The sequence below is a fragment of the Ctenopharyngodon idella genome, chromosome 24 (assembly GCF_019924925.1).
Source record: "Ctenopharyngodon idella isolate HZGC_01 chromosome 24, HZGC01, whole genome shotgun sequence".
NCBI classification, from domain to species: Eukaryota; Metazoa; Chordata; class Actinopteri; order Cypriniformes; family Xenocyprididae; genus Ctenopharyngodon; species Ctenopharyngodon idella.
The window spans coordinates 13,749,100-13,776,552 of NC_067243.1; the positions used below are offsets into that span (position 1 = coordinate 13,749,100).

Below are 27,453 nucleotides of genomic sequence, written 5' to 3' on the forward strand. Positions count from 1 at the left end.
TTCATTAATCAATCAAAGCCGTTGCTAAACTCCCAATTGAATGTGCGAACACATTATTTACTGTGTGGGAAAGAAATCAAGCTCTTAAAGTGATAGTTCACCCAAAAATGAAAACTTTGTCCTCTTTTATCAGCTCTCACCTGTATGACTTTATTTCTTCCGTGAAACAAAAAGGACATATTTTCCATATAATGAGTGAGTGTTGACCACACTAAGCAATATTTTCAGTTGAATTTTCAGTTTGTTACTGACACAAAGCTTTCACTTGGCTTCAGAAGACACATACATTTTTATTTATTGGTCTTTTTTGGCATTTGACAGCTCTTGGTCACAATCGACTTTCACTCTGTGGGGAAAAAAAGCAGCTCAGACATTCTTCTAAAATTATTTTGTGCATAATTATTTTTTGATAGACTCTATAAAGAAAAGATAATTGACAGACATCAGATAAAAATCTTGTTGTTTTATTTGCATATAAACTTGGCTAAATGTCACAATAAAAAAGTCACAAAACATGTAAAGAAAGCATTTACAATATCAGAAATTACATAAAACCGTCTTTCTTTTTTTTTGTGCTCACAAGATTGCAGATCCACAGTGAAATATACAATGCACATTATTACAACAACTAAAAATGGAGATGAGAAATGAAATGGCTTAATGTTGTAATGTCATTTCCAGTTTCAAAACAAATGGAATACAATGGTATTGCAAATCTATACGATAAACAATTGTGTTTGAACCTTTACAGAAATTTACCAAATTTATCTTTGTATATCTCCTGAGGCAGTCACATTGCAAATTCTCGTCCACTTTTTTTGTGCTTAATGCACAATCAGATATTTATGATCTCGAAAATTTGCACATTCAGTCTATTCTAAACTGTAATTATAGGACAAAGCACCACAGCAATAATGCAAAATTAAATTCACAACACCCCATTTAAAAACCTTTCATCTTTTGACACATACTGTGCCACTTTATGATGAGAGTACAAAATGCTCGCCTGATGGTGTTTAATGACCTGGTAGATAAAGATGTGTCTTCTTGATTAGAAAAGAGCAAAGTCTGATTGCAGCAATAAATATCAAACCCAATGGACCCTTTGACTTGTGTGAAGTATGAACTTAACCATTTAATCCAAAATTGAATACACCACACAAGAAGTTCATTACTTTAAATAACTTTATAATAATTTTAAAAAGCACATTAACAATAAATCAGACATGGTCAAGTATTGCTGACACTTTTAGGAGTACCTTTATAATGCACTTTTTAAGATCCTGACCAATAAAAAAAAGGAAAAACAGAAGGCAACTGATGCAAACAAATTACAAATATGAATTCACAAGTTCTTCGCCTACAATAGTCATTCAAATGGTGTCGGCTTCAATCCGACTTTAAAAAATATTTCATTTCCATGCATTTTTAAATACAAGCAGTACAAAAAGACCATTCATTTTAAGTAAGGAAGAGTTATGTAGAAAAAAGGGGGTGGGGCTTTAATGAGTCTCAGGAATTTCCTGGGTTGGGGAGATCAAATATGATTGGTGGATTGGTGGGCTGGAAGCTGACTGTACATGTGGAGGAGTTGATAAATGTTGTGTAGCCATCTGTCATTATGCCATACCCTGAGAACGAGAAAGAGAAAATATTTTTTTATGAGTTTATTTTATGTACAATTTATTTAAAATGTTTAAATACTTGTTTATCTATTTATATAATATTTTCAAATTGTTTATTTTTTTTTTAAATATATGTATTTAAATAGATAAATAAAAATATTAACATACATATCAAAATAATATATATAAAATTATATTTAGTGCTGTCAAATTGATTAATTGCGATTAACAAACTTTTATGTTAGATGCGATTAAAGGGTTATATCACTCAACAATGAAAATTCTGTCATTAATTACTCACTTCATATCACTCTATACCCGTAAGACCTTCGTTCATCTTCAGAACACAAATTAAGATATTTTTGAAGAAATCCGAAGGTTCAGTGAGGCCTCCATTGCCAGCGATGTCACTGAACCTCTCAAGATCCAGAAAGCTACGAAAGATATATTTAAAAACAGTTCATGTGAGTACAGTGGTTCTACCTTAATATTATAAAGTGACGAGAATACTTTCTGTACTCCAAAAACACAAAATAATGACTTTATTCAACAATATCTAGTGATGGCCGATTTCAAAACACTGCTTCATGAAGCTTTACGAATCTTTTGTTTTGAATCAAACTGCCAAAGTCACGTGAAATATTGAAATTTTGTTTGATACGCACTCCGAACCACTGATTCGAAACAAAAGATTCGTAAAGCTTCGAAGCTTCATGAAGCAGTGTTTTGAAATCGTCCATCACTAGATATTGTTGAAAAGTCGTTATTTTGTTTTTTGGCGCACAAAAAGTATTCTCATCGCTTTATAATATTAAGGTTGAACCACTGTAGTCACATGAGCTGTTTTAAATATGTCTTTAGTAGCTTTCTGGGCATTTGAAAGTATTAATTATCTTGCTGGCAATAAAGGCCACACTGAGCCATCGGATTTTATCAAAAATATCTTAATTTGTGTTCCAAAGATGAATGAAGGTCTTACGGGTGTGGAACGACATGAGGGTAATAAATTACATTATTTTCATTTTTGGGTAAACTAACCCTTTAATCACGATTAATCGATTTGACAGCACTAATATATATGTATACATATATATAATATATATATATATATATATATATGTTATATATATATAAAATGAATGAAAGAGAGTTAAGCCCTGACCTTCATGGATTCCCCCATATGCGTGGAGTTTGGGTCGGACCCTCTTTTGTACAGTGTTGAGTAGTTCCACACAGCCAACTCTCTGAAGTTCTTTGGGGACCCAATCTCTGAACCCTGGACAAAGTCCAACATCACATCCTTAGTGGCGTATCATCACATTTATGATGACTTTAACATACAACAATCCATCTGCAGACACAAACTGATGTATACATGCTCTACATCTACAGTTACATTTACATTTCTTCAGTGCTTACCCAGAGGAGGCCCATGTGTCATAAGAATATCTACGTCTTCAGGGATCTGGTTCCACTTATCGAGGAGAGACTGGCCACGAGGTAAGTTAAAGCCCCATCCATTAAACCATGGGGTCCTGTGGGAGCAGACAAACGCATTTTACGCACTTCATAAATGTCAAAATCATCATACACATGCCTGTGTTCTGTTCTCACACACATACGGCAAAAGTAGAGTGTGTCTTTGCAAAACAATTTTCAAAGTAGGTTAGTTGTTAGGTTGCATGAATCTGTAGCCATTTTTAATAATAAAAAAAAAAAAAAAAAAAAATTATATTATATATATATATTAGACCATCATGATCTAAACCAAACAGTATCCAGATTACTTTTTCTTTAAAAAAAAAAAAAAAAAAAAAGTCTAAAAATGCCTCAGAGTATTGCAGCATCAGATTTGAGGCCATGGAACAACTCAAGCTATTCATTTCAGCCTCCATCAGGGTGTCCAGCGGTTCGGAGCGGAGCAGAGGTCATCTGCAGAGGAGGCAGATTGATCAAGCTGTCAGCACCAATGAGCAGAAGCATGTTAATAAGAGTTTTATTTCCCCTCTGGGATGGGCCTGCTGACAGCCTGTGGTAACCCGGGCCAGACCTTTATTTACCACTCTCAGACCCAGTCTGATAAGGGCCAAGTGTCTGGCCCCAGCTAGACAAGGCTGTGCAAGGCCAGGGCTAAATGTAGGCCTTGGTAGAGAGGGCAGGAACTGACCCCATGCTGATAAGCAGAGCTGGGTGATGGATGGAGACAGAGCAGACAAATGAGAGTTGGAAGCACTGCGGAGAGCAACGTCTGCAACTGCTCAACGGCACTTCAGAAGCTGCACTACAGTGCAGTATTTCAACACAGCTTGAAACAAACGCAAAGGACTAACTAAATTCAAGGTGCCTATATAATGTTAATGTGCGCATAGTTGTGACATCACAATCATAGCTGTTTCTGAGTGGCCTTTTTTCCAGCATAGTTTTAATAAATGGTCAGGGTGTGAGGAAAACCCTGGGGTAGGATTCATGAAACATTCTTAAAAAATGATGCACAGTTCTAGGAAATCACTATCGTTGTAGCTGAATAAACAGAAGATTGAAACGCTTTGATTAAACATGACTAATAAACACAAGACTACGACAATATATGGTTTATGTTACGTCGCTCCCCAGTCTAGGGGTATTAGGAACAACGAATAAGGTCAAATGTCGTAAGAGACAAGGAGGTTTTCCCATCTCCAACCCCAGAACTACAACCAAGACACTCAATCTGGTAAAATGAAATGAGTTCTTCCAGCCTTCAAGTATTTTCATGATAATAAAGTATATTTATAATGCAATGCTAATCGACATAGCTTTTATCACTGTATAGAATACTATGAAATAATGTGTGCCTTATTCTGTGTAAGGGGACACATCATCTTACAGAAGGATGTTATTTCAAACATTGACTGACATTATGAAGTGAGTTTGGAGTAAAAACATGTTATTAAATGTTGTCTTTTGTTGGACAAGAGATTCATAAATGCTTCTCATGATTGGAAAGATGTTTTACGCATGTTGTTTTTTTAAAAGCACATTATACACGACTCAAACTCACAGTGCTTTCAGAAGGAGCAGCATTTACTACTGATCACAGAGCCATGCTTCATGGACAAGCTGCGCATAAAAAAATAAAATCGCAACCTTTGCGATTTCATAACCGTGCTAATTTTGATTAATCGTGCAGCCCTATTTTGTATTCCCAAAAACATTTCTTAAGACTAAAAGAATCCTAAAAATCCTAAAAGAATGTTCTTTAAAATCATCATAAATAACCTCTTAAAGTTAGGACTTGTCTTAAATCCTCAAAGGTAATATGTTTAATGAATTTATTGGGTTGTTTCAAATATTAAAGGGTTAGTTCACCCAAAAATGAAAATTCTGTCATTAATTACTCACCCTCATGCCATTCCACACCCGTAAGACCTTCGTTCATCTTCGGAACACAAATTAAGATATTTTTGATGAAATCCGATGGCTCAGTGAGGCCTGCATATCCAGCAATGACATTTCCTCTGTCAAGATCCATTAATGTACTAAAAACATATTTAAATCAGTTCATGTGAGTACAGTGGTTCAATGTTAATATTATAAAGCAGCGAGAATATTTTTGGTGCGCCGAAAAAAAACAAAATAACGACTTATATAGTGATGGCCGATTTCAAAACACTGCTTCATGAAGCTTCGGAGAGTTATGAATCAGCGTGTCGAATCATGATTCGGATCGTGTGTCAACTAGCAAACTGCTGAAATCACGTGACTTTGGCGCTCCGAACCGCTGATTCGACACGCTGATTCATAATGCTCCGAAGCTTCATGAAGCAGTGTTTGAAATCGGCCATCACTATATAAGTCGTTATTTAGTTTTTTTGGCGCACCAAAAATATTCTCATCGCTTTATAATATTAATATTGAACCACTGTACTCACATGAACTGATTTAAATATGTTTTTAGTACCTTTATGGATCTTGAGAGAGGAAATGTCATTGCTGGCTATGCAGGCCTCACTGAGCCATCGGATTTCAACAAAAATATCTTAATTTGTGTTCCGAAGATGAATGAAGGTCTTACGGGTGTGGAACGACAGGAGGGTGAGTAATAAATTACATTATTTTCATTTTTGGGTGAACTAACCCTTTAAGAATTACAACAAAGGTGCGGTCACATTAGCGAAATGTCAGCAAAATTTTGTGTGCAAAATTGTCAGTATCGTAGAGATATATGAAGCACCACTCACAGAATTCACTTTAAAACCAAGCAGATTTCTGTTGGTCAGCACAGGAAGTTTGCATGACCAGCTTGAACATAAGCGAAATCTGTGCGGAGAACTTTTTTGCCCTTGCACAAAAATCCAGATCATCAAGATTCCTATTGGAATGACGGGATTTCACCCATAAAATTACGCTGAGCAGCAGTAAATGTGACCACAACTTAACAATAGATACATATAATACATACTACTATTACTAGGGATGTGCACAAGTACTCTGAAGTGACACCAAGTCAGATAGAAATTAATTAGTAATCAGTCCCTAATTATATAATTATACAAGGCTTATACACTACACATTAAAAAAAAAAAAAGTCATGCTGATTGCTGAACTCCCATCAAGCCTGTCTCGCCGAAAATAGTGTGCGTTTATTAAGGTAATCTGCAGGCAGTGCAAAAAAAGGGTGTCTTTAGCAAGAATGACTTACAAACTTCTTAGCATTTAGAAATTTCTTATCTTCTTTCATAAGTTTTTAGTAAATCCGGCTATGATGTGACCTGATTGATGAATCTGATGAATATAAAACAGCTTGAAATAAAAGAAACATTAGGGAAGGATGAGATTACAAACACTAAGTAGCTAAGTTGTAGAAGCTAAAAGCATTAATGAGTCTTAAAGGGCTTGATACTGCCCGTACTGACAGGCATACATTTATGTATGAGCACACATGCCCAGTTGTCCAGAGGTCATTTTACAACGAGCACTTGACAAATCGGAGTCTCTGAGAGGCAGAAGGTTAAGACTAGAGGGGGAAAGGGTTTTCACAGCATGTTCCCTTAGACCTGGATCTTTTTTCATTCACTGAATTATGCTGAAATAGACGAGGAACTAGGGCCCAGTCCTTTGTACCACCTCAAAATAACAAGAGAGAGAGCCCTGGAGCAGAGTATTGAAAACCAATTACAGAGAGAATGAAAAAAGGTTTTAGAGGGAAAAATAGAAACGCATGGAGTCTGTCGCTTTAAAATAACTGCCAATTAGACTTAGAGACCCAGTTAAACCTTGCAAGGGAACAGGGTCTGTCAAATAAAGTTGTTTTCAAAATATGCTTCCTCTCCAGACGCAGGTTCCAGCATCTACTCCGATTAAAACACACACATATAATTATGAAACATAAGTGCTAAATTTACAATTATTTTACAAATGTTTACAAGATTTATGAGAATTTATTTGGATTATATATTATATATATATATATATATATATATATATATATATATATATATATATATATATATATTCAAATTTTTATCTAATTACACAATGTGGCGATTAAATAATCTAGTCACACATCAAATTTGGCTGAGAAATTACCCCCAAAAGATAATTTAAAGTCATTATTGTGTTAAATGAGAAAAGCATCAGATAGACATCACAATAACAGACATTATTTCAACATAGAATTTACTACACAAACTTTTAGGCTACAACGGCCATGAGGGTGAGTAAATTACAGAATTAATGGGGTTTTTATTAATATGGAATATGAAATTATTATTTTTTAATGAAATAATGCTCTAAATAAGAAACTAAAACTACCAGTAGGTGGCAGTAAATGTCTAAATGAGTAAGTCATTGAGTCATTCACGGGCGCATTCAATGCGTTAATAATTTTAACACGTTTTTTTCCCCATAACTAATTAATTAAATGAACACGTTAAATGTATGTATATATATATATATATATATATATATATATATATATATATATATATATATATATATTTATATATTTATTATGCTATTATGCGATATATATATTATGCTATTATGCGATATATATATTATGCTACGCAACTGCCAATTTGACTGTTTTTAATGTTTAATATACATAATTATGTGTAGCAGATTTTGCTTATCGTTTTATTGCGTTATTTTATTTTTATATTTTCATTATAGTGTAACTTGTGAGTTGTCATTTTTATTAGTTTTTGTTTTTTAATGTTTCTATTTAGCTTTAATTTATTTTTATTTCAGTTTTAGTAATTTAAGTGTTTAAACTTCAGCTTGTTTTATTTAATTTAGTTTAAAAGCAACATTTCTTAGTTTAGTTTTTTAGGTTTAAGATGTTCACTTCACTGATATTATATTTTATTTTAGATTTATTTCAATTAATTTTATTTTTTAAGTTTCAATTTTATTTTACAATAACAACATTGATTGCACCACACCTGGTTACGACAAGGTGTAGGACTAGTTCTGGATTTGCACAGTTAACAGTCATTACCACCATTCTTTTGTGTTTAAGACAAAGACATAAGCAAATATTCAAATACAGGCTGTCACTTTACTGCCATCCTCCTTAACCAAACTTAACAGCGCAGTCATTTATGGATTCAACACTACACATCCATCATCACAGGCTGGGCTCATAGACCCTGCAGTATCCACTGTTTGTCTATCCATTAACGCTTCTTCATAGATTGGAGAGAATGGAGTTGATCGTGGATGAAATAGAGCCTGAACACAGGAAATGGCTGCTGAGGTCTCAGTGTAAGTGTGTGTATGTAGGCTTGTCCGTGGATGATTGATGGCAAGGCAAATAAAGGCGAGTGGTTGCTTTCGAACCAGGCCGGTACCCTTGGGTACAATCTCTCAAACCCTGCTAGTTTTCCTGCAAACATACTCAGGCTCGTCTGCTTTAACTCACACATAAACATCAGCGTCCAAGTCGGGCTTTCATCCGCACATCAAGCCAGTCGTCAATGAGATGTCATTACATCCCGACATAAAAATTAACAAATAAAGGAAGGCAGGATAAAAAATGTTCTCTGAAACAAGTAAATTTAAAGATCATAAAATAAATGATTAGGCATTTTACTAAATTTTAATGTAAATGAATCCCAATTTTAAATATATATAAAATAGATATATAATAAAAATTAGAATTAAATATAATTTTGTCAATTTTTTGAAACTCCAATAATCTTGAAAATAAATACAGAGAAAAGGGAGAAAAAAAAAAAAAAAAAAAAAAAAAAAAAAGTTTAAACACGTAAATTAACAACAACAAAAAATCTTTTAAAAAAAATAGGAGAGAGAGAAAGAAAGCTTTCACTATCAGAAACTGTGTTCAGTACTGAGACACAAGTGTATATTTGTGTCTGTGCGTGTGTGTTTGTTTTGGCTTCGTCAGCACTTTGTTTTGATGAACTCTCGCTGACCTGGACACACTCACACACACAGTGGCACACAGGAGCAGCCGGCTGAGCCTCAGTAACACACATACACACACTCGCAGTGCTTACTTTGGAATCAGTGTGCCACTCTAATGCACAAGCCTGCCAGTCCTTCAAACACCTCACATGCAAAAAGGATTACTGAAATATTTATCTGCCCCTGACAGCAGGACGGTAAAAAAGAGGGGGATCAGAGAAAGATGTGTGATTGTGAAAGTGATGCTGGAGACGGTTATCAACAGTCAGGAGAGAAAAAGCAGATTTGAACACGGGACAAAAGAGAAACAAGAGAGTAGAGAGGAAATGAGATGTTGGGATTTCCTGTCTAGTGTGATTTTGTGAAGGTACTAGCATGCAGCACACATCCCAAAGCAAGATTGGCAGCAAATATATTAGAAAAGTTTCTTATGCTCACAAAGGATCCGTTTATTTGATCAAAAATACAGTAAAAAGAGTAATATTGTCAAATATTATTAAATATTATTACAATTTTTCTGCTTCAAAATATTTTAAATGTAACATTCCTGTGATGGCAAAGCTGAATTTTCAGCAGTTTTCAGTGTCACATGATCCTTCAAAAATTATTCTATTATGCTGATTTGATGCTCAAGCAAAACTATTATCAATGTTGTGTTATCAGTTCTACTGATAATACTTTAAATATACATTTCTTTAAAAGAAAAGTCTTACTGACCTCAAACTTTTGAACAGCAGGCTAGCTGCTTATTCATTTATTGAGAAAAAAAATGTTTGAACCCCTGATTCCAAACAATCAAAAGAAGGAAAAAAAGACCTAGCCTCTCAATTAAAACAATACTTCATTAAAACCAAGATTAAAACAACTTTAATCTGTTTCCACTTGGATAGTTTACCACACCATGACTGTCAACAGCCTTGATGACTGGAATACAATAAAAATTTGCTCCTCTCCAAACAAAATACTTATACTTTTCCCAGCCAAGCATTTTTTTTTTAGTCACCAGCCACCACCAAGGTTTTTGATCATTTTCACAAAAATTTCATGGCCCCCAGAATATTTTGTTGTATGAATATCTGAACAAGCAATATATCAAAAGAAAGAACAGACCCTCTGCTTTACTCTGGCTTCATGCATTCTTTTTTTTATCAACACTTGAATATGGGTAAGTTTCATAAAAAAAAAGCAACATTTTGAGCAAAAAGCTAAGAAAATCATGTTTTTGTCAAAGACTACATCTGGATTGGATTCAGAACGATGATCAAAACACAGATGGAGTAGATCGAGTCCATCAACGCCCCCAAAGCTTACACAGTCCGGCCTGGGTCGACATTTCTTTCAGTAACGTTAGGCAGTTTTGATTTATATGCTGTTTAATGTTGGTGATCATGTTATTTTACATATGCTATTGCTTGTTTCTGCATCCTCTTCACCTGTGTTTTGATCAGGAGATTCAGTACACTTTCAGAAGATGCGTAATATCGCCCCCTACCTTATAACAGCCGTAAAATTTCGTCTTTGGCGGGGAAGCGTTTTCTCATAAAAGACGAGATAACTTGTCAATGGCGGGGAAAGAGTTAACCCTTAAATGCATATCCCGGGTCTTTATCGACCCGGGACATCATTCACTACCCTCCTCCTCATTCATTTTTCAAAGTTAGACATCAACCTTCTTAGTATTCCTCAATCAATTCATTATAAAGAATATAATAAGAAAAAAAATCATAAAATTGTAAAAGAATGCCTGTTTTCCTATTAATTTTTTGTAAAAATTGTATAAGGTCGCTAACGACCCGAGGTGTGTATCAGTGTACGTATATTTTTTATGCACAACAATAATTGAATCTTTGATGTCGGAACAAGCGCAATTCACCCTTATTCCACAAGGTGGCAATGTCTGATACACAATGATGAAGTAACATTTCATTCAGACAGAAAACAAAAGAATAGGCAAAACATGAAATGGCTCAGCGATTTACTGCAGAGCAAGTACCGAATGCAATCAAATATGAGTGTCGCTGTCACTTGATGGAGGATATGGTGAAGCTATCAGCGATCAAAATATTGATTTTGAAGATGTTGAAAATGATAGTTTTGAGAATATGTTTGAGATCGCGAATGGGCTCATCCTCGCAATCTCAAACATATTCTCAAAACTATCATTTGCTGAATGTACTGGGAAATGAGCTCTGACTAGGACAGTGATGATGGCATAAAACATCTGCTCAAAATGAGCCCTTCCAAGCTTCAAAAGGTAACAAAATATGCTTTATTTATTCTTCTGTAATGGTTATTCTAATATTAGGGGAGTTTTATATTATTGCGACAGGTGGAGATCCATCCATGTTAGATAGATCCGGGTCGCTAAAGACCCGAATATGTAAGAATGATTGGTGAAACATTCATGCATTTAAGGGTTAACAAGCCTTTACATTTGTCATGTTGCACTAAAGCTTATTAGGCTGCAGTTTAAAGACAAAACAAAAAAACTAAGGTAACAACTTGCCAACAAACTTTTAAAATAACCTCAGACCTCAAAGGTAGACTACAACTAAACAAAATATGTTGTGTCTGCACACTGCCTTCAGAAAAACAAATAAAACAATCCCCTCTGGAGATAAAAAAAAACAAGTGGCCCACTCCACTCTTGAAGCCTGTGAAGAGATTTGTTTTTGTGTGTGGTCAACATATTTCCATACAGCCTGCTTACTAACAGCATCTGATCACTTTTCTAGTTGGTCCATCGCTTTCTCTTTCACTATGCCCTCCACCCCCCTCAATTTCCCAATCCGCCGTGCCTGGTACCACAACCACCACCAGCCATCAGCAGGCCCAGCAGAGAAGATGTCAGCTGTTAATTACCACTGACAAATGATGCCACCTTCGGGCCAGGGGTCAGCTTACAATCAGTGACGTGAGCAGGTAGCTTGTCAGCAGGAGCCAGAGAAAACCGTTGCTTCTATAGAGGCTTCTGTTGATAGCTGAGAGGACAGGATGGACGAGGTAATTACATTTACGAACAGCATGCGGGTTCTGCATTTCCTCCATGAAGGTCAATAATGAATGAACAAAAAAATGAAAACATGAGCAAGCTAAAGTACAATGAGCATATGCTTCTGTAACTCAGTGGGAAGAGCGTGGTGCTCGCAACACTAAGGAACATGTGCAAGCCATCATATTGTTGATAGATGGATGTGAAAATCAGAAGAAAGATGAAAAACACTGACTTACAGATTCTTTTCAACACCTTAATTCAGTCAGCTCAATTCAGATGAGTCAATTAATATTCATTAGCAGACCTTCAAGAGTCTAACACTACCAAGGTGCCACACATGTTAACACACATTAAGCTCTCAAGATGTTAATAAGCCTGTAAAATCTTACATCTGTACTAAAGCCAGTGTATTTCAGGATTTAACGCTTCATAAAATGTTTGTATTTCTCATCCATGCCGGGGGGAATGGAATCTTCTAGAAAGGTGGCCAATGTACATAGGAAACCCAATAATAGGAAACCTTATGCTCACCAAGTCTGCATCTATTTGATCAAAAATACAGTAAAAAGAGTTATATTGTGAGATATTATTATAATTTAAAATATCCGTTTTCAACTTTAATATATTTTAAAATGTAATTCATTCCTGTGATGGCAAAGCTGAATTTTCAGCATCATTGGTGCTGTTTCCACCTGGCATTAAGGTTTTGGTCGATTGGATAACAAGTGGACGAGGGAGACACATTCCCGTTTACACCTGGTATTTTAGTCTCTTTTGTCCACTTTCAACCACTTTCGTCCTGATTTCTTCGAGGGAAGGGTCTATGGGTGGGTAAATGTATGGTGATTTTTTCCAGAAGCTTATGCAATTTACAAGCAATTTACAAATGAACGTGCCCAACGGAAAAACATACGTTGAGCATCAGCTTTCGTTTCTGCTCTGATAGCTGCAAGACCACGGCTAAACGCTGAGTGAGTGTTAGAAATCATGAATGGTGAGAGAACATTGTGCTTGGTACATTTTTTGTCTTCAAACCAAACTTCAGGTCTTCAGCCGACAAAGTTTCAATCCCATCTGGCTAGCACGCGTTCCATAATGTTTACACGTTAGGTCAGTAGGCGGAGAGTAGAAGGTCTTTTGTGGCTGTTCGAACGCATTCGACCACATGAGCATTTCCACTACGAAAGCAATCTGGTTGAAAGCATTTTCGACTACCTCTGAAAGTGGTCGAAAGTGGACAAGCTCAAAACATTTTACACCCTGTTTACACCTGTTTTTAGTGTCGTCCACTTGTGATCTGATCGACCAAAATGCATCTTAATACCAGGTGGAAATCCAGTCCTCAGTGTCACATGATCCTTCAGAAATCACTCTAATATGCTGATTTGCTGCTCAAGAAACATTTCTTATTATTATAAATGTTGAAAACAGTTGTGCCGCTTAATATTTTTCTAGAAACAGATCAATTTTTTCAGGATCTTTGATGAAAAAGTTTAAAAGAACAAAATATTATGTAAAATTATAAATGTCTTTACTGTCACTTTTGATCAATTTAATAAATCCTTGCTAAATAAAAGCATTAATTCTGTCAAAAAAATCTTACTGACTCGCAACGTTTTAATTGTAGCGTAATATGACAGCAATTTTTTATTTTAATACACTAAAATTACAGCTGTACACCAGTTGTCAGGAGTGGGGACACATTTGTTTGCACTTTGTTTTGTGGTTTCAATATAGAACAAAAGTGAAACTGCCCTCAGCTTTTGCTCAGCAAAACATTAAAAATTTTCAGCACTCACTGTAACACACTAACAAAAAAAATAAAACCTCTATACCATCCACTACATTACATGTATCGCAAACCATTTCATAAAATGGTGGGGACATAATCAGCCTAAGCAAAAAGTGGTGGGGACACTTCCCAACAGTCCTCACCTTAAATGACATCTATGCTACTAATACTTACTATCATCAAGTAATTAGCGCAATTAGTTTCACGCTGATTTGACCGCACACAGGGAGAAAATCCTCACACTTCATATCTAGTATCCGTACAAATGCAGATAAACAGCTTTGCTGTGTACCCTAAAACCCACAAATGACCGTTATATTGTCCCTGATCATTCATTTACAAGCACATCATAATCATAACACATTAGCACTGAGGATGAAGCTGTGATACGGTTTCTATGGCAGCAAGGGACACACCTCCACTATCTATCGCCTTGCAAACACTCACCCAATATGAACTCGGGTCACATGACTTACGTCTGCCTTTCCTAAGAGGATTAGAGAGCCTTTGATTTTCAAAAGCCAAACCACCGTCTAGCACAACAAGCTTACACGTTAATCAAACCAATCACAGCTGCAAGCTGGAATATATGCGAAACGTATCGGTGTGGATATCAGGCGTAACGTAAGTAGGATTACCAAACACGCTGTTATCAGTATAGCAGTTGCCAAGCTATGCAAGATAGCCCTGCTTCTATTGGATGATCTGGTTAGGCATACAAAGGTATATCGGATATTCGTCTGGTACGACAGAGAGTAATCAAGTCAAGGTCAACGTAACGTCAGGAGCACTGCCATGAAAGGGAATACGGATAAATAAACTGACATAAAACAGGCTCGTCTTCTACCTTGGGCCAGACGGGAGTCAAGCCTGAGCGAGCACTTTGTAGGGAAGAAGAATGAAGCCGTGTAAATGACCTCCTTGATAGCTGAGGCCCGGGGTCAGGCAGGTCAGAGCGGCCCACTGCGAGCATGCACTTGGAGGGGCGCACTGGGGTCGGCCTCACGTTTTGATCCTCTCTCCCAACAAAGCACCAGGATGTGTTGGAACAAAAAGCACTTCCTGCAGGAGAGGCTGGGAAAACTATGACCAAAGAGCACCCCCACCGAGACCACCCATCACAGATGTCTGGTTTTCCCACTTCTTACCAAAATTAGCATTTTAATTCTGCCTGGCTGGCTGAAGACCGTAAGATATTTTAGATAGATAGACTAAAGATTTGGTTTAAATAGTGGGTTTGATTCACTAATCGTGTTTTTGTGAAACCACACACAAATTGATAAGCCAATTAAAGAAAAAAATAAGATATAACTAAATTACTAATATAACATATTTATATAATAAAATAAAAATATGTAAATTACAATGCTGCATGCATTGATTGATACAGATGTTGAAGTTAAAGAGTTGAAAAGATGTCTCGCGATATTGCCATGATGGAGTATGAGGGTGAAATTAGTATAGAATATGCCACCTCTACGTTTACATTACGCCTCCACTGTTGTTTTGCTTTTTGTAGAAATAAAAACTATTTAATTCAGTTGGATAACGTTCGCTTCAATTCCATCCAGCTCATTTAACAAGAGCTGCAGAGTCGTAAGTAGTGCAGCAGGAATCAGAGTTCACTGATCATGTAACAAGAGTAAGTGATGAGATGACTGACAAGACCATGGCGGAGGATTCGTTGCACAACAGAGCCTCTGACAAATGTTTTATCGTCTAGATAAAAGCACCGCCACTCTCTATTCACAGAATACACATGATCTCGAAAGTAAAAGTAAAACGCGAACGCGCATTTGAGAGCAGCTCACTGATGCATGCAAATATCTCCCAAAATGAAAGCTATCTTAGGCTGAGCTGTGTAGTTGTAACCATCTCTTAGCTCTGTATCATGCTTGAAGAAAAATTTGGTCTCTGTTTGCACATTGAATATTGAGAGAGTACTTTTATGGTTGCACTTATTGTTTGCACTTAAGACTAAGAGAAAACTGTTATTCATTTTTATTTATACTGTTTTTATTTCTATAATCAATCTGTGGAAAGGAGTTTAGTTAGGAGGTCAAAAGTTGTAGAAGCTCATTAATCATGTATAGTTCTAAGGTCTTAAGAGACTCATATGAAATCATAAAGAAGAAAAGCCAGTCAGTTGAGTTTGTGGCAAACCTTTTACAGTGCTTGAGTATGTTTGTCTTTTACTGCATATGATAATTCATACTCAGAAAATACAATTGAAATGACATTCATTACTAGATGATTAGTCAAAACATTTCAAAAGCACCTGCTGACTATTTTTCTAGTCGTTTATTTCGTCATTGAAGATTTCTTAAAAATACGGTCTAAAACTTGTCTCGTTCTCGTGAGTTAAATGCCTTGTCACACCCCGTATTGATTAGGCAAATGAGATTAAATGAGATGAAATTTATTTAGAAAATCTGGATTAATTAACATCTGGTGGAAGTTTTGCATGTGAACTTCTTCTGTGCACAAACATTTTGTATGAAAGCAGTTTATATGAAATTATTAGTGAATGAGGCCTAATGTGAACCAGATACCAAGGACATATGGTGACCAGAAAATATATGACAATAAAAACCTCATTAATTTGTACATATATTTTTAAATAAAAGAGGCAACTGTCATCAATTTCAACTGACGCTTCAGCATCGTCTCCAGGTGATAAACTGCTTCTAGTAGCTGTCGACTACTGTGTCACACTGCCACAAAGCTCTCCGTGCCAAACACTGCTAGGCATCTATTCACACCTGAAATCTAACACAGCTCTGTTGGTCTCCCATCGGAGAGGGGGCAGCCCAGTGGGTGAGGGGTTAACTGAGATAATGTTCTGCTTATCAGACTCTGAGGTCTTTGCATGGAAGATGCCAATGTGTGATGACGGCTGTGTGTGGGTTAAGAGTAACAGAGGAAAAAAGATAGATGGAGTGAAAGAGAGTGAGTGAATGTGTGTATGTGTGTGCGTATGTGTGTAACACTATCTGTAGCGAGTGAGAACATGTCTCGTGTCCTGTGGAGCAAAAAGTACAACGGTGTCTAGCATAACCCAGGTCTACAGAGGTCTCTCTGTAGACAATCGGTTGATCTCAAAGTATAAGACAGCCATGAGAAATCATACAAGAGACATAAACCTTATTTGATTCCAATAAATCAAACACAAACTTAATGTAGGTAAGCAAGCCATCTGTTACTTAACTAACGGACTTGACATATGTTGCATATGGTTTGTCCATACAGAGCACTGATTGTGATTTATGGAGCTTTATCAAGCAAAACATCACCAAACAACGTGTCTTGGAAATATGGTTTACCAAACATTAAACTTAACATATGTACACAGTGATGGACGAAGGAATTAACAAGCCACTTTATATAAACTAAGCCTGGGTATGCTGCCTGACAGATGTAGCAAACAAAATGTAAGCAATTTGAGGACAACAATGATTTAGAAATGCTTACCATGGAGCCCCGTATATCCTGAATCCTTTAATGGTGACCTCAGAGTCCTGTAAGTACACACAGTTTGTAAGGAGGGACTGAACGTCGTCAAAATCCTCAGGCCTCAGCTTGGACACTGAGGGGAAACGGTAGTAATCCTGCTTTATGAGTTCTGCCATAAAGTCTTTATCGAAGGTAAGTTCGTGATTTCCAGCGATGACAACTTTGTACTCATAGGGAAGGCTGCCTGTAAGAGGAGACAGATAATGAGAATGACAGATTTTGGCAGCAAATGGAAAACAATATTTTGCATTATTGTGGCCATAGGACTATTTAAATGCAGCAAAGTGACATGTTAGGCCAGATTATTTAGTGACCTAGAATCTAAAAAAGATTACCTAAAGGCTTTGAAGAACCAGAAGCAAATATACAGCTCACTGTGGCTGCCATTCGTAGGCGGAAGCATGCAATTGATTTCACCAGATAAACAATAGTTTTGACCTCAGTAACCCTAAAGAACCTTGATTTCATCAAAGTGAATTGCTGCTGAGGCCAACGAGACAAGACCGAAGGGCACCTATTTAAGCCAACAGATGGGCATTTTTCAATTTCCAATTTGACCTCCTTCAACTCCAGTAAGGGCAAATGCCTTCCTACTTATTAGAAATGCTGTGCACATTGCAGCTTATTAAATTCAGTCAAAATTATGTAACAATACTGTCAGTTTTTGCATCGACTCAGGAAGAAGTTACAACTTTTAGAATGCAACTGGGCGTTTCTGAATGGTTAGTAGATAAATTTATGTAGTTGCTGTGGAGTTGATTCAACTCATCGACTAGCATGTGTCGTCATGTTAATCTTTTGAGCAAATCCAGCACTGAATTGACCCTCATTTCTGAAGAAGTCCGGCGTAAACTGATTAAATGGTAACAACACTCTACTACAACAACTCTTCTTCTCTAAAGCAGCTCAACATGGCCTCGCCCCCTTTGTTGCATGTTCTTGGGGGCAGGGTTTATGTCAATTTTAGGGTTAGTGATGTCACTAACCCAGGAAGAAGCTCATTGTAGTCCCTACCAACAATCAACCACCCCTTTAAAATAGGGCACTGCATTGGCGCCAATAGCCTCATGGGCAGCGCATCAACATATATCGCTGTCGCGCTTCGGGTGACCCGAGTTTGAGTCCCGACTCGTGGGCCTTTCCCGATCCTGTCCCCTCCCTTTCTACTCACTGTCCACTGGGGGGGGGGGGGGGAGAAGACACTGCCCAGATTTGCAAATACTAAATTGAAAACAACTTTGAGGTTAAAACAAATCCTAAATAGCACAGCTTTACATTTTTTGTTTTAAATTCTGCCACTTTTGGTAGATGTGATTTAAACAGTATCATTAATATTGACCTTTTGTTTGGGAGTTCATGCTGTGACAGCAGGGGAAGTGCTTGTCAGCAAAGGTGACGGGACTGGTATTGCGCACTTACCTAACCAGTCATTAAACTTCTTCACTTCAGACGGCAGGCCGAGCTCAGTAAAGTCGCCCGTGTGAAGCAACACATCGCCGAAAGGCATCTGGATTCCATCTGTCCTCGAGTGCGTGTCTGAGACGCAGACGAAACGCGTATGACCCACAGGCTTTGGCGCATCGTAGGGAAGTGGCTCTACCCTGTGAAAATTAAGAGTGTGTTTGTTTCTGAAGATATGTATGTATGTATGTTATATGTACAGATGACTTTTATTAGCGAATTAAGAAAAGGTTAAAGATACCAAAGAAAATTCTACAACTTTACAAAAAAAAAAAAAAAAAAAAAACATTTTGAATGTCTATACAATGAAAGCCAATGGGGTCCAAAACAGCCTTTCATTGTATGGGCAAAAACACACATTTGTCAAAATATCTTAAAAAGTCATATAGGTGAATTGAAAGTGTAAGGAGGAACATCCCCTTTTTGAGCTTCCTATATGTGAATCATGTCAACATTATTGCCATATATTGCGCTCATAAATTGCTCTGCACATTTGTTGCCCAAAGTACATTGCATCGGGTTACGTAATAGAATTTAACGACAAATAGATGTTTCTTCCACACTTAAGCTAAAAGCAATTCAATGGCACATGCATCCTGGTCGATCCCTTTTGCTTGTGCTGATGTGCCTTAATTGCATGGTACCATTGAAGCAGCAAAGGCTCAGCTAATCAGGCTGGTCCATTCTTTAGTATATGCACCAGGCCTCATTATGCCATCATCAGCATCAGTCAATAATCAGGTTTCTTTAGAGGTGAGCTCTGACCCTGGGGTCAAAGAGCTATTGTTAAAGAGCTAATCAACTCAACTAACCTTTGACCTTCCTCTGGTTAATAACAGTCTTACACTGTTTTAACCCTAACATCTCTATTACGATTACAATCAAATTTAGCCACAAATGCTGTAATGCTGGGAAAAATATTGGTTTGATATATTCAGAACCTAAAATGCTTATGTGTCTCTGGTTCTTGCATTTAGTCTTAAAGATAGTTCGCGGCTATAAACAAAGAATTAAGAAATAGCCACTAGATTTACACTGTGCCATTATCTTATAAACCTTGTTATGCACCCCCCAAAAATCTCATTAAAATGCCTAATCTGCAACAACATTAAGTTAAAAAGGTCAATTTAATTCATTACACCAGAAGTGAAGCCGCAGGAGCCTCTGATCACCTGGCGGGGCGAGATGAGACAAAAGCAGCCAGATGTCCTCTCTGTCAGCATTCTGTTCTGTCTTCAATCAATCAATTAAATCAATGTTTCAGTTACAGGAACGCTGTACACAGACACTCACATGTGGACGTGAGGGGGCTGGAAGCGGCTTTGGTTGATATTGTAGTGGGTGAAGGCCTGTGTCGGGTTGGAGCTGTACTCATCCACGGAGATGGTGACCTTCCCCTGGGAGGATATTCTGCGAGCCATGGCACCTGTGGTTGGGGCATCAGCAGGTCACAGTGGTGCAGTGCAGATCCGGTGAGCAAGCATCCTTTAGTCCCAAGGCTTGGATCTGAGTCACCACACACAGAGACACCAAGATGCAAAATGTTAATGATGCAAATCCAAATACAGTTTAACAGGAAGGTACTGAGACAGTGTCAACAGTATATTCAGTAATCTGACCTCAAGACAAGTTTAATCTATGTTGGCTATTGCTACAATGTATTTGTAGCAATAGCCAACAATACATTGTATGGGTCAAAATTATCGATTTTTCTTTTATGCCAAAAATCATTAGGATATTAAGTAAAGATCATGTTCCATTAAGATATTTTGTAAATTTCCTACCATAAATATATCAAAAATGTATTTTTGTGAGTGTTTATGCATTGCTAAGGACTTCATTTGGACAACTTTACAGGCGATTTTCTCAATATTTTGATTTTTTTGCACCCTCAGATTCCAGATTTTCAAATAATTGTATCTCGGAAACATATTGTCCTATCCTAACAAACCATACATCAATGGAAAGCTTATTTATTCAGCTTTCAGGTGATGTATAAATCTCAATTTAAAAAAAATTACCCTTATGACTGGTTTTGTGGTCCTTATTAAAAAAAAAAAAAAAAAAGATGACTAGAAAAAAACAATTTACATGAATTTGCATTCCACGAGAAATTTTCATTCCTGAGAGAAACGCAAAACTTTTGTGTTGCACCGACTCAAAAACTTTGGTGACTGAAATAATATGAGCTGGGAGGAAAAAAAAAAAGTTTCATGAGAGAACGCAATACTTTTGCGGGGAAAAAGAAAAAAAGTTTTGCAAGCAAACACAAGAAAATTGACATTTTTCCTCCAATCTTATTTCTAATTTATTCACATGAAGCATTGTACATTTTCGCAAGAAAAGTATTATATCAGATTATGCAAATCTCAATTTTTTATTTATATTATGTTAGATTAATAAAGTTCTTTTCATATCTCAATTTTAAAAAAAATTACCCTTATGACTGGTTTTGTGGTCCTGGGTTACATATTAAAAAAAACAAAAATGAGATGACTAGAAAAAAACAATTTACATGAATTTGCATTCCACGAGAAATTTTCATTCCTGAGAGAACGCAAAACTTTTGTGTTGCACTGACTCAAAAACTTTGGTGACTGAAATAATTTGAGCTGGGAGGAAAAAAGAAAAGTTTCGTGAGGAAACGCAATACTTTTGCGAAAAAAAAAAAAAAAAAAAAAGTTTTGCAAGCAAACGAAAATTGACGTTTTTCCTCCAATCTTATTTCTAATTTATTTGCATGAAGCATTGTACATTTTCACAAGAAAAGTATTATATCAGTTTATGCAAATCTCGATTTTTGTATTTATATTATGTTAGATTATTAAAGTTCTTTTCATATCAATGCAAGCGAAACTTTTACTTCCGTATTAATTTTATGGTGAGCATAAAACCTTGGCCATCTATCAAAGGTTTTATGCTCATCATAAAATTAATAGATAAGTAAAAATCTAGAAGTTCATGAGTCCCAAAAAAAATTACTTGGAAGAATAAAGAACCTGTAAGAAATAAAGAAATGAATAACAAACAACTCAAAATAGAGCAAAATATGTTAACATGTAGCTAAATGTTAACTAACTAGTCCATAGAAGAAGAAACATTGATTGCAGAGTGGTAGTCATATAAAATATTTATATAGGCTATATTTTACAATCTCTGTTGTGCTTCGTGTTGGGGTCCTAACCACCTTGTCAAGATGTATTTTGTGATAAATGACGCCTAACTGTATATTATCCCTTACATAACTTGTTCTTCATATTTTTTCCCCAGTTGGGAACCTCTGCTCTGCTTCCTGTTCTTGCAACATGGATTTCAAACTGTCAAACGCACCTTTCCCACAATGCTTTACTGCCTTCTCCCTTTAACAACAAAGACAAAAGCTCAATTCATTGTTTAAAAATGAATAAACTCTATTTATCGTTCTTAATTCATGTTAATACGTTTTGCAAGTAATCAAAGACATACACAAGACTGTTTTAAGGAAAAAATCTCCCTCATTGTTACCTGCATCCATTTATTTTGTTCAGCTGCACCGCCTCACACAGTCTCTGGCGGGCTAACCTTTTGCCATAAACTTGAACTTTGCTCACCCTCCCTGGACGACTTCAGACCGAACACATTAATAACACTTATGACCAACAGCTCGCGGTGAGCTGGCAGCCTCTGACTCCATAATTATCTGTCAACAAAAGCCAAGCTTCTAAACTGGCGTCAGACTGCACGAGGAAAGTCTATATTTCATTGTACTGGTAATGCAAAATCTGTTCTTCTTACTATGAGGCAGCTGAATCACAAACGTTCATTCAGATAGCATAAACAATCCGTAAATAACGCATAATTTGTGCACAAAGCAAGGCACGAGTAATCCTAAAGCACGTAATAATCAATAAATATTACAGCTTTCCACATAATTCCTTTATTCAGAAGCCGAGCTATGAACGTGAAAGAAACTTAACGGCGCGAAAATGTGACAATGTATCGCTGCGAAAATGTTATAATGTATCCGCTGCGCTGGTGTAAAAATGTTCCAATGTAATTCTAAACGATTTCCCTCGAACATGACAACCAGCCACCTCTAACCCATTACCGCTTTGTGCTCGCTATTTTTTCCCCTAGCGATCTTCTTCAAAAGCGACTTGTGTGTACCTTCTCTTTTGGCCCAAAACCGCTCGGGGGTTGTCCGCTGATGTGTCAAAGACGACGGTCATCGGATATTTCGGAAGCCGTGAGGGGTTGAGGTCGCGGCGGCCAGGGCAGAACCTTCGACCCCCGGGGTCTCTCTCCACTAGCACTCTCACTGAAATGCGACAGACGAGGAAGGAGGGAGACAGACGAGAGAGAACAGCTTCGATGAGGGAAGAGGGGGAGCCCGAGAGAGACGACTGCAATGAGCGCGCGCTGCCACTGGGGTCAGAGAGCACAGCAGTGGAGTCGAGGGGTAAAAAGACGGACAGCCATTGGGCAGCACCTTTCACCGGAAGCGCACGCGATAGGTCAGACAGCCAATGAATTTGGCAGCGTAATTTGCATATATTTTATATTAAGTACAGACTGCCATTAAGGTAAAATATTTGTATTTTTATAATCAAAAGCTGTTCCATATGTCAGTTTGGCTTTATGATCTAGCACAGGGGTTTCCAAATATATATAAAAAAGTTCAAATGTGTTTGTAGAACATTTTTTACAATTAATATTGTTACAGAACAGTTTTATAGAGAATAGTGCCTTACTAGTCCCAGTAAATTAAACAGTAACATAAAATTTCAAAACAGTTACATCAATAAATCACTGTTAAACATATTTATTAACACTTTAACAGCAATTTATCAATTCTTATTTTTTATAGCCGTTTTTGTTAAAGGGTTAGTTCACCCAAAAATGAAAATTCTGTCATTAATTACTCACCCTTATGTCATTCCACACATAAGACCTTCGTTCATCTTCAGAACACAAAAATCCGAGAGGTATATGACTCGTCCATAGATAGCAATTTAAACAGACACTTTCAAGGTCCAGAAAGGTACTAAAGACATCGTTAAAACAGTCGACGTGACTGCAGTGGTTCAACCTTAGTTTTATGAAGTGCAGAGAATACTTTTTGTGCGCAAAAACAAAACAAAAATAACAACTTAAAGGGTTCGTTCACCCAAAAATGAAAATAATGTCATTTATTACTCACCTTCATGCCGTTCCACACCCGTAAGACCTTCGTTAATCTTCGGAATGCAAATTAAGAAGATCCATAAATGTACTAAAAACATATTTAAATCAGTTCATGTGAGTACAGTGGTTCAATATTAATATTATAAAGCGACGAGAATATTTTTGGTGCGCCAAAAAAACAAAATAACGACTTATATGGCCGATTTCAAAACACTGCTTCATGAAGCTTCGAGGCGTTATGAATCTTTTGTGTCAAATCAGCGGTTCGGAGCGCCAAAGTCACGTGATTTCAGTTTGGACGCAGTTTGACACGCGATCCGAATCATGATTCGACACAAAAGATTCATAGCGCTCCGAAGCTTCATGAAGCAGTGTTTTAAAATTGGCCATCACTATAATAAGTCGTTATTTTGTTTTTTGGCGCACCAAAATATTCTCGTCGCTTTATAATATTAATATTGAACCACTGTACTCACATTAACTGATTTAAATATGTTTTTAGTACATTATTGGATCTTGAGAGAGGAAATGTCATTGCTGGCTATGCAGGCCTCACCGAGCCATCGGATTTCAACAAAAATATCTTAATTTGTGTTCCGAAGATGAACGAAGGTCTTACGGGTGTGGAACGGCATGAGGGTGAGTAATAAATTATATTATTTAAATTTTTGGGTGAACTAACCCTTTAATTAAACAATCTCTTCTCTTCCCTGTCATTATCCTTACACAGTTGCCGCAGTAAGCACAGTGAAGGCTTCCGTGTTTGCATCCGAATGCCAGCTCAGTATTGGCCAAAGCTGATCATGTGAACACCACAACGCATGTGTGTGATACTGACGCAGGAGCCGGCCAATAATGAGTCGCGTTCTGACGTAGAACCCGGAAGCGCTGGATGTAAACAACGTATGAGAATGACACTGAAGAGAAAAGATTGTTGAATAAAGTCGTTATATTTGTTTTGATTGACAAAAAAGTATTCTCGTCGCTTCATAAAATTAAGGTTGAACCACTGTAGTCCCGTCGACTTTTTAAACAATGTCTTTAGTACCTTTCTGGACCTTGAAAGTGTCAGTTAAATTGCAGTCTATGGACGAGAATATCCCTGTCCAATCAAATCCCGATGGACAAAATCAAGCCCCGCCCTAAATTTTTTCTTGTTCGAGAATCCATTTCACTCGGATATCCATCACAGTAGGGAAGAAATGACTATCGCAACTTTCACTTCATGCCGACTTTAAAAAATGTAAAAACTTTTTTCCATCTTTGTAGCTTGCTGGTAGTCTTGAAAGCCTCTGGTTTTCAGTTATCAATAAATGAATTGTTATCACTAATAAATCTGCATGAGTTTACAGAGTTCATAAAAGCAGGGCTGACATCTGGTTGATAAGGGCAGCGGCTGTGTCAACATTACAAAGCTTAAGGCGACTCATTTTTTCATTACCAGCAGGGTGGACTACTGCAACAGACTCCTTACCGGCCTTCCCAAAAAAAAAACAAAAAAAAAACAGACAGACAGCTGCAGCTCTTAGAATACTTAATTTCACTTTTATGTTTTTAAAAATGTTTCAACTTAACTTTTATATGCTTTATTTCTTATCTTTTTTATGATACAGATGAGATGCACTTTGAAATACTATTCAAATTAAATACTGTTTAATTAATTTATTTAATTGTTTCATTAATGCTGAGATGAATCAAACCTACACACTTGCATGCACATCCTGAAACCTTTATTTTGTTCTTGCATGGGCACGGTTGTCATTATTGTGTATGCATGTGTGTGAGAGAAGATACATTCTTTGAAGAACAGTGGGTGAGGGAGGCAGGGAAAGCAAGCTGAAAGAGAATTTCACTTCCATGGCAACCAGGCTGTTCAGGCTTCCGTGCCTTCTGTCATCCAGCTCTATACTGACAGAGCCTGGCATCACCAGCACTGCTCTCTTGTCTGTTCAGCACAGGAGAGCGAGCGTCAGATCATTACTGCTGTTTTTCATTCAGAGCAGAGTTGTATTGGTGTATGTGGGATTGTGGATGTGCTGGTGGGTGGGTGGGTGGCTGTTTTGGTTTGTTCTATAGCAATATTAGGTGCCTTTGTTGTGCATATTCATTGCTAAGCCTTATTTTGGTGACAAAATATGTGATGAATGTTCTCTAAGGATGGATCGACATCAAATCCTCTCATGTCAGGATGAGTCTTCCTCAGGAGATGTACCATATACAGCATACAGTGTTTGTGATGCTCGGATTCTCTGTTGTATGTTCAAAAGAGCTTTAAGGATTAATGTAAAATATTAATAATAATTAGCTTCTAAGGTATTCTTATATTTTTGGTCTCAGCAAAAAGAATCTATTAAAAAAAAGTAGTTTTTAATAAATTTTTATTTGCCCTTGATAATCAAAGAAAAAGAAATACAATACAATTGATTCCTGATGGATAAAAGAAAAGTTAAATGGGTCATTGACGAATAATGTATAAAAACATAATGGAGATATAATTAATTTAAAAGTTTTATTAAGAGTTAACAATGAGATTATGTGGTTTTTATAATCAATTAACATTGCTTTTTGTCATGTTTTACAAAAAAGTCATTCGGTTTAACCAAAATTTCGGTTTTACCGAATGACACTTTTGGTTATACCGAATGATGATATTTTTTTTAAAAAAATGCTAACAGGCTGATATCTAGCTAGGACAATCAAACATATTTTATTTTGTACAAGGTTTTAAAATATTGCAACATTTTCCAGTGTTTTATAGCAGTTGTACCAAATGACCTGATGTTTCGGGACATGCGTATGAGCAAATGAAAACATGAATTTTTCAAATAGTTAAAAGAGAGTTAGTTACTTTGCTTCATGACCATGTGGTTCTTTGCAGGTGTCTGAATGATGTCACATCCTGTCACATGACCGCATGACTTGATCCAAAAATGGTCCTTTTATATTGGTTACTCCGAATGACATTCAAATAAATTAAATTCATTTTTTCGGACATTCTTTCTCATAACAAAGCAAAGACTTCTATACATTTTAATACCATTTTGCACTACGTTGATATTTGATGTTATAAAATCATGCCAGAATAAAAAATATATACAGTTATTACATTTTAAGATATTTTAATCACAAATGAAATGGCTGTATTGGCCGGTTAAACCAAATGACCTTTTGACACTTCAAAATCTTTAAAATACCTTTATATGTAGCAAAATATAATTAAAACCTTTTGGATTCAATAAAAGAGATCTAGTTGTACTACCTTACATACTTGTCATGTCTTTGTTTTTTATTATTTATTAAGGCCTTTGGACAAAAAAATGACCCGTCACATTATTGACCCAAACTTTATCACTCAGAAATATGTCACTTTATGGAGGTAAAATGGATTGCATATTGACTTTAAAGAAGTATTCATCAAAGTCAATATTCAAATAAGGTTACATTTTCTAGCAGTAAAAACCACACGCAAAGTACAGTACAGTTGAACTAATTCT

At 36.6% G+C, this 27,453-nt stretch overlaps 1 protein-coding gene and 1 long non-coding RNA gene across 2 annotated transcripts; one reads left to right on the forward strand and one right to left on the reverse strand.

Annotated features, from left to right (window-relative positions):
- Positions 1-443: 443 nt before the first annotated feature.
- On the reverse strand, positions 444-23,239 carry mpped2 (metallophosphoesterase domain containing 2b). The gene is made up of 7 exons (XM_051884628.1): positions 22,943-23,239; positions 20,090-20,302; positions 18,755-18,936; positions 17,294-17,519; positions 3,045-3,160; positions 2,788-2,901; positions 444-1,631 (listed from the first exon to the last, which is right to left on the reverse strand). The coding sequence occupies exons 2-7, from the start codon at positions 20,215-20,217 to the stop codon at positions 1,513-1,515; spliced, it is 885 nt and encodes a 294-aa protein (XP_051740588.1). The 5' UTR covers positions 20,218-20,302; positions 22,943-23,239; the 3' UTR covers positions 444-1,512.
- On the forward strand, positions 21,675-23,458 carry LOC127507482 (uncharacterized). Its single transcript, XR_007928360.1, has 2 exons — positions 21,675-22,545; positions 22,913-23,458. It is a non-coding gene; the product is annotated as an uncharacterized LOC127507482 (long non-coding RNA).
- The last annotated feature ends 3,995 nt before the right edge of the window (positions 23,459-27,453 follow it).